This window comes from Chionomys nivalis, chromosome 22 (genome assembly GCF_950005125.1).
Source record: "Chionomys nivalis chromosome 22, mChiNiv1.1, whole genome shotgun sequence".
In the NCBI taxonomy this organism is placed as follows: domain Eukaryota; kingdom Metazoa; phylum Chordata; class Mammalia; order Rodentia; family Cricetidae; genus Chionomys; species Chionomys nivalis.
Window position 1 is genome coordinate 21761361 of NC_080107.1, and position 13019 is coordinate 21774379.

General features: G+C 47.2%; 1 protein-coding gene across 17 annotated transcripts in view; it reads right to left on the minus strand.

The window, feature by feature from the left end:
- Positions 1–13019, minus strand: part of Pkp4 (plakophilin 4) — a 212554-nt gene that overhangs the window by 7480 nt on the left and 192055 nt on the right. For all 17 annotated transcript variants that reach the window (XM_057754817.1, XM_057754812.1, XM_057754810.1 and 14 more), the window contains 6 exons: positions 12163–12346; positions 9303–9420; positions 8059–8250; positions 7722–7895; positions 4924–5074; positions 1997–2192 (listed from right to left, as the gene is read on the minus strand). In XM_057754817.1, coding sequence (XP_057610800.1) covers positions 1997–2192; positions 4924–5074; positions 7722–7895; positions 8059–8250; positions 9303–9420; positions 12163–12346 — 1015 coding nt within the window. The remainder of the gene's footprint in view (positions 1–1996; positions 2193–4923; positions 5075–7721; positions 7896–8058; positions 8251–9302; positions 9421–12162; positions 12347–13019) is intronic.

The following is a 13019-nucleotide window of genomic DNA, read 5'->3' on the forward strand; positions in this document are numbered from 1 at the left end:
GCCCTGGAACGCTGCTTGTGATCTGCTCTCTGCTGTGAGCCTGGCACTGAGAACAGCGCCTGGATATGCAAGAAGGCAATAAACATGGGGGAAGAACCGCGAGGGAAGAGAGATGCAGGGAAACCAACTACAACTTGATCTGGTTCAAGACTTTCTTCTTCCTTTTCCTTTTTAAAAAAAAAGTATTTATTTTTATTAATGTGTATAGTGTTGTTGCATGTATGCATGTGTACCATGTACATGCCTGATGTCCTCAGAGCACAGAAGAGGGTGCTGGACACCAAACCCAGGACCTCTGCAAGAGCAGTGAATGCACTTAACCGGGCCATCTTTCCAGCTCTGCCTAGTCCAAGATGTTCTGAATCTTTGGTTTGGAATAAGAGATTAGACTTAGACTTACATATTTATGTGTATATTGCATACATGTGCAAATGCAATTCATGCATGCCTTGTCACTGGCTCAGCATTTCTACAAGGCAAACTTTTAAGACTGTGTAAGGTGATCATATGACCGTGTGTGTGTGTGTGTGTAAAGATGGCAGAGGGAGCCAGCGGATGGGATCTAATTGCCTGAAATGCTTCATTTTCTTAAAAGGAAAGGCAGGGTGTGGTGGCTTACTTTTGTAATCCTTGAACTCAGAAGACTAAGGCAGGAGGATTGCTATGAATTTGAGGCCAGCCTAGACTACATAGAGAGTTTAAGGTCAGCCTATTTGAAAAGAAAAAAATAATCAAAACAAAGAAACAAACAGATCTTACGCATTTGTTACTAATGAAATGTAAAAACGTGAGAAATAAGGAGGCTGAAAGGCAAGACTGTTTATGCTGAGAGATGAGGCTTCTAGCAGGGAAGCTATGGTTTCCTCTATTTTAAGAAGAATTCCTTCAGTGTTATCAGCTGTAACGTAAATCCCAGCACTGCCTTCCATCTAGCTAATTAACAAAGCGTCCCCACGCACCGTGCGTTACCAGGGCCAAGCTTTCTTCTTGTTGTTAAGGATACAACAGTAGACAAAAGGACAAAGTCCCAGCCTCTGCGGGAGTGAGGATGCAAGAGGACTCAAATAACACACGAGGGGAGTCAGTGTCAGAGAGAGAACGTGGGGGGAATGGGGTGGAGAGAGGTTGCTGACCTACTGTTTGGAGAAGGTACTGGAATTCCCATTTCCATTTGCTGATCTGACACTAAGACAGATTTAGGCACAGCTACAGCCTGTGACAAGAAGCCTCTATTTTGCTACTGATTCGTTCTGCCCACTTGTGCAGCTTCATCTGTTACTGTCATCCAAAAGCAGAGGGAGAGATGTGACCGAGCCCAGAGCACACTCATGCAGAGTGGAGGTTTTCATGCTTTCTGGGCACTCGGCTGCAGCATCGATCTCCAAAGCGAGGATTTAAAAAGACATACTTGCAGAATGGGACTCAGGCTTAGCAGAGCACAAGGTGCAAACGGAACGGTGCCCCTGACTGTCCCCTTCTCCTAGGAGTTGACATGAACAAGTGTCAGCACCCTGGCGAACTGGCTTTAGAGATGGCCACAGCCCGGGGTCTGCAACTCCCCGAAGTTCCTATGTACGAGTCCTAGCTCTCAATGTGACGGGGCTGGAGGGGCAGCCTTGGGAAGAGCCACTCGGAAGAAGGCCTTGCATGTGAGAATAAATAGGTCACTCTCTGTAAACCAGAAAGAGGCTTACACCAGACATTAAATATTGGTGCCTTGATCCTTGATTTCACAGGTGCCAGAACTATGAGAAATAAACTGCTATTGTTCATAAGCTACCTTGCCCACAGCATTTTGTTACAGAAACGTGAGCGGACTAAGTCAGAAAGGGGGTAAGGTACACCATAGTAAAGGGAACTCATTCCCACCGTTACAGGCCACTGCTGAGCTAGTCAGCATGTGAGAAACCCTCACGATAGACACACATCCACCACAAAGGCCTTCACCCCAAGACAGTCCAGGGACTGAGGTACTACAGAAACACCACACACTTGCCTGTCTCCTCTGCCTTTGGTTATGTTCACAAGCTTCTCTATCCCTCCCGAGTCCGCCAGTGCTTTGGCATTCTCCATGTTTTTGCTGGTGACCTCGTGGAGAGCACAGCAGATCGCTGCCACGGTCTCATCGGACAGTATGCTGGGGCCGTTGCCTCCAGGAAGCCGGTTGACCAGGTCTCGCATGGCGTATTTCCCTGCCGGGTGCACAAGACCAGGGGTCAACTTTTCACAGGCGCCAGCTTTCTGTTACTGTGGCTGAAAATCCTGATAATGTGAAGGTTTTACGAAACAAACTTCAAAAGAGACGTGAACAGGGGAAAAAGTTGGAAGCCCACAGCAAGAAGAGATGCACAGACGTGGCGTGACTCTGAGGGAACATTTACTGTCACGTCACTTGAGCAAATGACCGCTTTAGGAAACATTACTGTCACTTGCTGGAAGGAACATAAATCAGTGCTCAGGAGTCCACTGGATTTCGGGCCATATTCTACAGTAACGGCTGTAATGAAATATTAGGACATTTTATTCTTGGTTCCAGTGTATCAAAATTCAATTTCTGCTCAATGCTTTTAGAAAAAAACTTTGAATCTGGGCCAACTAAGGTTGCCAAAAATACTTTGCATTAAATCTTTCTGGGTGAGTCTAGCGAGTTAGCTGAGAGCAGCCACCCACTTTTTTAACAAAGCTGAGGTTACGTCGGCTGACCTGGCACCAGCAGTTAACCATAGACCAGTGTCTTTAAAAGACACATTATCTCCTCCAGGTACCAAGCAATAACAGTGAAGCACGTGACAAGATGGGGCTGAGGGAGTGTGTCTCAGCCAGGGAAGCAATTTATAAACACCCAAACAGAGATTATCTCCTGCTTTTTCAATTTCAATTACTAACTGACAAAGTGGGATAAATGCACTACAAACAAAAGTAATTAACTAAGGCGAAAGTAAATATTTTCTTAGGGTCCCGCCATGAAAACGGGCTTTCATCAAAGGGCTGATTCTCTGCAGTGTGGAGGCAGCAGGCGGGTCCTGACTGCACACGTGTCATGTCCTGCACATCACAGGCAACGCTCGGAAGAGCAGAGGTGGTTATGAGTGGGGAGACAGCAGCAACTCTGGAAGACCAGAAGACAAACGTGGGTCTGGACGATGGTGACTTCTGGATACTCACAAATGGCCGGATGTGTGATGACATGTGACTAGCCACGTGTCTTAGCAGTGGAAACACAGAGTACCTGTCTTCTCATAAGAAATTCAGAGAGTATAGATGTAACTTCTAAGTCTAGTTCGGGGACTCTGAAGGACGCATGGGAATTGGGCAGGGCTGGGCCATCGAGAGGCTCAGTGAGACTTCCTCCCTGCAGGGCTGATCTGCCTCAAAGAAAGGAAACATTCGCCTGGACATTAATAATTTAAAACGGCATTTCTGCCAGGCCAGGCGAGAAGGGCTCCACCTGCAAGTCACTGTGTTCCATTCAGTTTTTGGTTGCGCTTTTTTTGTAGGACTAGGCTCGAACCTAGACCCTTGTGCATGCTGTGCAGTAGTCTACCAGGAAGCTGCACTGCAGCCCTCTTGTTAACATTGAGATGGGTCTCACCACTGCAGATTGACCTGAACCTACTCTGTAGGCCAGGGTGGCTTTGAACTCATCATCTTTCTGCTTCAGCTGCCCAAGTAGCTGTGATTGCTGTGATTACTGGCTTGCTCCACCAGGCCAGGATCACAGCTAATCTTTTTTTGTTGTTATAGCTGTTTTTTTTTTTGTTTTTTTTTTTTTCCCCTAATACAGGCTTTCTCTGTGTTGTCCTGGCTGTCCTAGAACTTGATCTGGAGACCCAGGCTGGCCTTGAATTTGGAGATCTGCCTGCCTCTGCCTCAAAATGCTGGGATTAAGTAAAGGCCTACACCACCACTGCCTGGTGAACACAATAATATTAAAGCCAAATATTATTCTCATTCTCTCTATTCTCCAACCCTGCCTCCCTCTTTCTATCATAGCATGTGTATTTTAAAATAAATTGGGTCTAAGTTCACAAAAATCCATAAAAAAATCCATCCTCCCCATGTTTGAGTGGATGGAGGGTACTGTCCTTACTTCCTCTAACAGTGACACTCCAGACACTAACAGAGAGGTAACTCCTAGTACCACCCAGAAGCAGGAACCGAGTAGCAAGTGGCAGGGTCCACAGGACATTCTGGGCTATGAGGTCAATGAGATGAAGGTTCAGAAGGGAGGTTCCAGCCCATGGAGCTCCCTTTTCTGTCACCCCTCAGACTGTTTGGGATAGGGCAGTGCTTAGAGACCAGCAAGCTGCCTGGTGTGCAAAGCTGATGGAATCTCATTCTTGGCTCTCCAGATGTGCTGCTGTGCTCTCTCTCTCTCTCTAGATGTCCTGCTGTGCGCTCTCTCTAGATGTGCTGCTGTGCTCTCTCAGACCCAAAAGCAAAAGCCTCCTAAAATATTGTGTCCTGGTAGCCTAGTCCTTCTGACCCTTCCATCCTGACCCTGCCGTGGGATGGCATGACAGTGGCTTGTCTCTGGGTGAGCATTCAAACAGACTGGGGAGGGAAAGCTACACAGTATTCACACGGCTTCTTATTAGAATATGACAGTGTTGGGGAATCCGCAGCTATCAGCACAAATAATGGGAAAGGAAATTAAAATTTTTCTTGTTCTTGCTGCTCGGGATATAACTTCTCTTAGGGAATGATGACACCAAATTCATCAAACAGTGCTGGCGATCTGACTGTCCTGAAAATTTACCTTCTCAGATCAATGTTTAATTACTGAGCCTGCCTCTTGTTGAAAAGGAGTAGCGGAAGAGCAGGGGCTCCAGACACGCCAGGGACGGAACAGCAGGCTCAGGTGGAGTTTTGTAACTACCCCAGTTCCTTCCTTTGCGGTGTCCCCTGTCACCAGTCACATACCTATGAGCTCCTTGTTTCGAACATCCAGTGCCATGTTCCTCAAGGCGGTGGCCACAGAAGAGACAACTCTGTCATTATCCATCCTCAGAAGCTCGACAAGGATGGGGAGCCCTTTCTCTTTCCGGACAGCTGCCCGGATGTATGCTGCAAACTGGTGGGCAGAAAAAGGCATTAGTGGCGATCCAGTCTCACGCGCTACTTTAATCTGCAAAGATAAATGAATGTATGTTTTCTCTCCACTAGAGATTAAAACAGTGCCACCATTTGGGCGAGAGACAGGCTGGGATGGCTGATTTAAAGAAAGCCCTCAAAGCCTAAAGATCTCAAACCACCATCTGTCAGATTTCTGTGCAAGACAGAGAACACAGGATTATTTTCACACTCAGATATAGAAACACGATTAAGGAAGGAGCCCGTTTTCTTTGAGTTGGCCCCACGCCAGGTCCAGAGGCTAGAAGTAGGCTGGCAGAGCCAGCCCCTCGGCATCCGTTAGAGGGGAGCCTGGCTCCACTGAGCTGACTTTTTTTTAGTACATGCTGCAACAATATTGGGAGTTTGGTAACCAGTCGAAAAGATTGCTAGAAAAATTCCTGTACTCAGAAGAAAGGGAATTCTCCACAGACACCAGGCTCTGTAATTCATACCTACAGCCAAGGCAGGTTTGGGTGCAAAGGCATTCTCCCTCAACATTAACGGCTACTTCTGTGCACCCTGTGAACTGGAAAGCAGTACAAGCTACTAAAGAAACAACAGCAAAGTAATGTTACAAAATAGACCAGGACAATCCCAAGAAGTTGCTCAAGTAAATAATAGCTAATATTTTCCTACTGCTGACAAAGCATGAAGACAGATCCATTGGCTCTCTGCGAATTCTGTCAAGGTTAAAATACATGATTGACCGCCCAGTTTCTTGAATTCTAACAGAGCAGATTATCTTAATAATATATGTAGCAGGAAAAGATGCCTTTCAAAGATTCAATTAGCATTCATTGTATTAAATGATAGCTTTTATTTTCCAAGTCAAATGAAATCTACAGGGAGGAAATACAGTTGGAGGAAATACAGTTCGAGGTTTGCAACTGCAGACAGCACTGGGGCAGTGTGATCAACATCCTGAAACTGCAGGCACCGGAGACTGCCCAGCCCTGCCCAACCCAGAGAGCCTTTCCCCAGAGAGTGGTCCCTCGATTGTATATGTAGCCATGGCTACCTTGCGGGTCATATATATGACATATATAAGAAATACATAGTTCTTAAATTTTAATTATGTGAGTGTGAGCGCCCAAAGAGGCTGGAAGAGGGCAGCAGCCTCCCGGGAGCTGGAGGTGCAGGCAGCCAGCTGTGAGCCGCCTGATACGGTGCTGGGAATCAGGCTCCTGTCCTCAACAAGCCTTCTTAACTGACCTTCTTAACTAGCCAAAGGTCTGAGATTTTGAGTGACTACTTTTGATATTAAAAACCACTTAAATACAAAGTTTGAATCTTAAATGTGACTTTAACTTACTGAATAATCCCAGAAATTAAATTTTACAAAACTCAATCACATGTGTTTTAATTATAATTTTAGTCATGAAGTGACTCTTTGGCTATGCAGCAAAAGCCTCTTCGCCAGGAGCTGTCCTTAGTCTTTGCGCTTTGTCCTTTGGCTCAGTGCTCCCCACCACCTGATATTCATCTCCTCCCACAGACAAAGATGCTGAGGTGCGGGCTCCTCCACCTCAGCTCTTGGGAACCGGGGTTCTGAGAATTCAGTCAGCCCCTAGCACTAAGCTATTAGCACCTTAGCAAACAAACAACCACACATGCTTCGCTAACACCAGACCACATGAATGAGCGACATATCCAGTCCCGTGTCTATTAACAGAGTTCGGTCATGGAGAACAGGGTCCCAAAAAGCCTCATTTTAGGTGGGGTGGGACAAGGAGCCAGAACAAGCATTATAATCACCCTGTCACCACGCACACAAGGACATCCTGGGACGACGAGAGGTGACATCAAAAGTTCTCAGACACGGTGGTAACAACAGGAAACCATTTCCACATCCCCAAGGCTGTACATGGTAAGGACACACTTCCCATGCTCTGGAGGAGTCTGAGGGATGTGGGGTGCTCACACCAGCACTGCCTGACCCCATCTTCTCACTGTGATGTGTGCGGCACTGGATCCCACAAGGAACCCCAGCTCTACTCTTCCCTGTCCCCATCCCCACCGTAAAGCCACAAAAGTGACAACAGTGTCTGCATCATCTTATTTTTGTCACTTTGTCTGCTTAAAAGTTCAGTGCTCCCTCCCCTGTGGCCAGGTCCCATTCCTGAAGCTCAGCCCCCAGGTCTGGATGCCATGGTCAGCTCCGAAGCAGCCACTCCTTGTCCTGTCTGCTTTGCCTTAGAGCAGCCTGCAATCTGAACCCACAATGTCCTTCCCTCAAAGACCTTTCTCCTGCTATCCCTCTAATCTCTTGGTTACCTCCTCCCCACACCAACCTCAGACCCTGCAGGCTGTTTGCTCACCCTGCAGGAAGCCTTCAACTCCACTCTCCCCTGCTCCTCCCCTGCTCCCTGCCAGGCGACACAGCATGGATCCTGGGGACACTACTCTGTTGCTCATGGGTGTCAGATTCTCAGGGAAGGGGCTCTATCATATTCCTCTTAGGATGCCTGGAGGGACTCATTTCCTCCCCACACCCTCTTAACCCCCTTTTATGGACACACCCTATAATCAAGTGTGCCCCTTCCACCACCATGGCCAGTCTGACCACAGGGACAGAAAGAAATGTGGACAAGGAGGAAACAGCCCACCTTCCAGTTGCCAGCAGAGAGGTTCTGGAGAGATCCGGCAGAGCCTTCCAAGGTGGCCGGGTTGGAACTTTCTGCCAACAGAGTCAGGTAGGGTTTTACCACCGACGGGTGCCACAGCATCTCCACCCCTTTGGGGGACTTGGACAGTCCAGGGATAGGCCCGACTCCATCCCACTGAAAGACAAGCGGCACACACTGAGTGAAAAGGGAGCGAACGACATCTGACTGCGGACAATATTCATCTTGCTGGACTCAGTTAGGCAGCAACAATCTTTGCTGCCAATGATGTACTCCTCATTCTCCAATAGATAAAACTGTACAGAAATAAAATGCTAACTTGATCCTCTTGTGGAGTTCTCTTTTTCTTCTTTTTCTTCTTCCCCCAGCAGCTTGGTTCCGAGTCTTTGCTGGGAGACTCTTTTCCTAGTAAGTCATCCAGTTCGTTCAGTCCAAGCAGCCGGGCCTGCGGGACTTCCAGCTCCAGCCGATATGACAGGTTCCTCAGGGTACACACACAGTTCTCCACTGTCTGAAAGCCAACACAGTGTGTAATTAAAAACATCACCCCAGACACTCTGGCACTCTACACACCAATGGGGAATAAGCGCAGAATAAAGGGAAGTCCTGCTGTATGTACGTGGACATGACACAATCTAAGGAGAGACGGACAAGCACTTTTGTGGGCCGGAGTGCAGTTGTAAACCGAAGCTCGGGCTGTGCTGACTTAGACACATCATGCCTGTTCAGTGCCACACAGCCCTCCTGATGCTGCGGCCACACCCCGGCCTGTGCAGATCCTCAGCGGGACAGTAGTGCTCCCCTTTCCCTGTCTGGGAACCGGTCCTGTCACCAGGCCTGATTTCTGCTACCCCCTCAGCTTCTTATCTCCCATCTCTGAGGAACGCTCTAATTTCCTTCTGGGGACATTCTTCCATCTGCATCTGGGTTTTCGTACTTTAGGTATTAATTAGGGGCCACTTAGGTGTCTAAAGTCAAGGTTAAGGCTTGCCTGCCTGGCAAGTTCTCCTTCCCAACTTGCTGTTTCTCTCAATTTCACCTGCAGGTCTTCTGGTTCAAAGAGGCTCAAAAACTTGGGTGTTAGCCTGCCCCACCCACACCCATTCTCCCCAAGGTGATGGCTCATTCTCCTCTCTCAGACCCAAGATCTACCAATGGTCTCACCTCACACAGCACGCACACCTCAGAACTCCTGCTATTCTGGCTTTGTCTGCCTGTCTTTCACAGGCCCTGGGGCAGAACTTACTAGAGTATCACAGAGGAAACAGGAAGGCACAGAAGATCTGGGGTGGGGCTGAGTTGTGTCTGTGTCTAGGAACAGGAAATGTGGCATGGAAGAGAGTGCAGGGCTGTCACCTGGAAACCACAGAGAAATGCTGGACCCGTGGGAGGTCCTTTACCACAGTCACCATGTTTCCATGGTTCCAGGCCTGCTAAGTGGCCACTCGTCCTGTGATCCAGAGAGCAGCTCCATGCTCTAGTATTTCAGAGGCTGGATTGACTGCAAGCAACTGAATTCAAATGTCACCCACCACTTGGGCGTGTAGGCGGCTCAGAACTGACCTTGCTGTCGTAATCCGAGGTGTTGACACACGTGTGGATCACATACAACAGCGAGTCCACCAGCCCTTCACAGGACCGCATGTGCTTGCGCGCTTCTTCCCCGGCAGAGCTGAGGTTCCTGCATGGGTGGAGACACGTGGGAACTGCTGAGATCAACGACTCACCCAAGCCTAACCTGAAGAACCCTACCTGAAAATGGCGGCCAGAGAGCAGCCACTGCACGGTGACTTGAGATACTTCGGAGCCTGAACTTGGACAGCCGAAGCATTTTCGACATTGGCCAGAATGTCATACCCACAGACGGTGAACACAACCCCAATATTTGCTGAAGTCATTATTTAGTGGCTAGCTTCATCAGCCTCACCACAGGTAAGTGGAAGAAATAGAAACAGCTGTCTCAGGGTTGTGATGAGGAAGAAATGAACTGTACATTAAAGCAAATGGAAAAGTGGCTACCACATAGAAGGCAGGATAACGGCCATAATGGTTGGGGTCTGTTTTTCCTTTTACGTTAGCTATTAGTTATATATTCACATCTGATTATGTTAATGAGCCACATGAGATAAAACCTTAAATCATCAACAAACAAACTCAAACAGCCCCAACTTTTAATCCCTTCAATTCCTTTTGGAATTGAACCCAAGCAAACAAAAGGCCTCAAAATTATTTTGGGTCTCATTTACTTGAGGTCTTGTTTTGTTTTCTTTGCCTTCCCTCAAAAATGGATAGCATTTTTGATTATAAGTCTTTATTTTTATGTTCCGTTTACAAGGGTTCTAAGATAATTAATACTGATGTAAGGAAAACTGGGAATTGTAAAACTGAACCAGAGAGACCTCCTGTGCATCATCATACTGTCATTCAACAGCCGACTCCTCCCCTTTCACCCTGGGCTTCCAGCTTTCCTTGGCCTCTTTTGAGAGCAAACTCCCTTGGCCTTAACTTTGGTTCCTTTTGCCTTTATCTTTTCACTTTTCTGGGTACCTTTTTTTTTTTCTGTTTGGTTTCTTTATCACAATCTATGACCCATGATGGCCAGACGTCTATCTTCATCCAACTCTTAAGAATACATGTATCTGATTTATTGACTTTACTACATAGATAGCATTTCGTTTCTCAATATGAACATGGCCAACACTCTTAGCAACTCCCATCTTCCCTGATTCCAACAGCACTTCCATCCAGCAGGTCAGTCAAAGACTGAGGTGTAACCCCCTCCCCCCATTATTTCAATCCATTAGTAAGCTCCTTTTCACAAAGGCACCCACCTGCAGCCCCTGGTCTGGGCTTTGCCTATAGCATGCCTGGACCATACTAACAGTCTAATCTCATTCCATTTCTGTCTCCGCTCAGTCTTCTGCAGAACAGGAAAAGCCCTCCCCATCCCTCCCTGTTTAAAATGTTCATGGTTTTTCATAGCAGTTGAAATAAATGACAAACTTCTTCCCTTCATCAGAGATCTGACACCATCCACAGCCTTTGCTCAGAGAGTTAGTCCATTTCTTTACATGACCAGTGACTTGTGCTCCTGACCCTTATCCCTCAGATGAGTTAGCTTCTGTGGTATTCCATATATAGGCTGTGATGGCTGTTCTTGGTTGTCAACTTGTCTACATCTTGAATTAACTAAAACCCAAATCACTGGGTACACCTGTGAGGGTTTTTCCTTCATTAAATCATTAAAGTGGGAAGACCGGCTTCTAATGTGGATCTCTGAGGTAGGAAGCGACCACCACGGGATTCACCAATACTTCTTCATCATGATTTTTCTTCTGGTGCCCACTATCATCTGCTTGTTTCCTATCTGTGTCTTCCTCACAGCTGGGACCCAGCTCATTTTGTTCCATACTGGTTTTACACAAGTGGCATTTACCGAGGACTACAGCAGGTCACATACGAGTCAAGGTTGTACCCTGATCTAGGTATTCAATGCCAAAGGCGTTGGGGGTGTGGGGGTGCCATACTTCCCTGAATCTAGGGTGAGGATGGGACGTTGTTTCCAGCTGACCACAGGTTACGTGAGCCACCCAGGAACAAGAACACGAGTTCCTCCTGCCACAGTGCAGAAGGCTTGGAAACAGAAGCACAGGCCCTTCTCCCTATGGCTCAAACTGTCCCGGAGGAGTTCAGATGTCTTATTTTTGTTTTTCTTTTCAGGGCTGGGAATTGAACTCTCAGGGCCCTGTGCACAACAGTACCATCTCCTCTCTTCTGCAGCTGAACACTAAAGCTCACAGTGGAACTGGGACACTGTGCTCTGCAGGTCCCCTGCCATTCTACCAAGGCTTGTTTCATGTGCCCAGAGCAACACGAGGCTGGGGACCAACATCAAACAGGACTGGGTAAGCAAACAAGGAGCTGATCCTCAAAGGGAAAAGAACCACAGATTTTATGTTAAAGGTAAGAATTAATGGGACAGCATTGGGCCAACTTTTTTGTAAACTCAAGAGCGATAGTTGTTTAAGTCACACAACTCTTCACTTCTCTTTAAAAGTAACAAAACAAACCAGAACGTCAGTGACCATAATGGAACTGAAAAAAAACCAGGCTGTAGGTCTACAATAAGTCTGTGATAGGCAGAGAAGAGGCTACTACAGTAGAACATGCTGGAATTGCCGCAGTGCCGCTGGGCTGAATGGGCCTTTCTAAATAATTCACGGAAGAGTCATACGCGAAACTGTTGCCTTGGGGCCACCAGCCTGTGCTCACAATGTTTCCTCACGCCGTGACAAAGTCCACACTTCGCTATGAAGAAGAACCATCACCTTGGGGACTGTTAGCCAGATAGCGCCTTCTACAGTCAACTGACGCAAGACACACATTCGTTAACCACGTAATTAATTGGGAAGAAAGTACTTACCTCAGGCAACCTGTCGTGTTCCGCAGAACCAGCGAGGTCTGAAACTTAATTTTATGATCATCATCAAAGGAAGAGTTATTCCACCCAGAGTGTGGAACGATCACAGTGTTCGTTAAGGTTGAGAGAGCATCTCGAATGATTGTCATCTTTACAGCATCGCATGACGATAAATTCCAAAGAACTCCTACAGGGAGAAACTGCAAGTGAGACTCGCCCAAGATTCTCAGTTTCAAGACAGAAGCGATCACGCGAGCTCTAACCGATACGAACCTAAGCTGGCCCCAGATCTGTTCCACATCTCCAACTGGCCTGGGCTGGACCTGTGGTAAGTGTGGTACACACACACCGGCTTCAACGATGTATATCAGCCTCAGGCTCACTTTCCAGGTTTAAGCCCAATCATCTATTGAGAAGACAACTGTGGGCGGGGTGGGGTGGGGCAAGGGCGTAACCCAAGTACAGGGCCCAAACACAACATGTTCCTGATTTTCATGAAGCTTGCTTTTCTTGCATTGTCCCTTAGACTCAATGGCTAATATGACAAGCCTCTAGAATTTATGACTTAGACAAAATTTCTTTCTTTCAAAAGATTGGCATGGTTCTCTTCATGAAGCCTCCTTTCCAGTACTTTTTAAAAATTTTCATTTCATCAGCAAGAAGGCCAGCTTCAACAGAGTCCCTGGAGTACAGTGTAGTAGAATACCGTACAGCAGCCAGCAGCGTGGACGGCCACTGGACTTACTTTATTCTCCTTCTCTTTAAAGGGCTTTATTGCCGTGCATTTGAGAAGTCTAAGTTACTGCCGTTCCTTTTCTGACATAGGAGACAGCAGTAACGGAAGAGTGATAACTTATTGC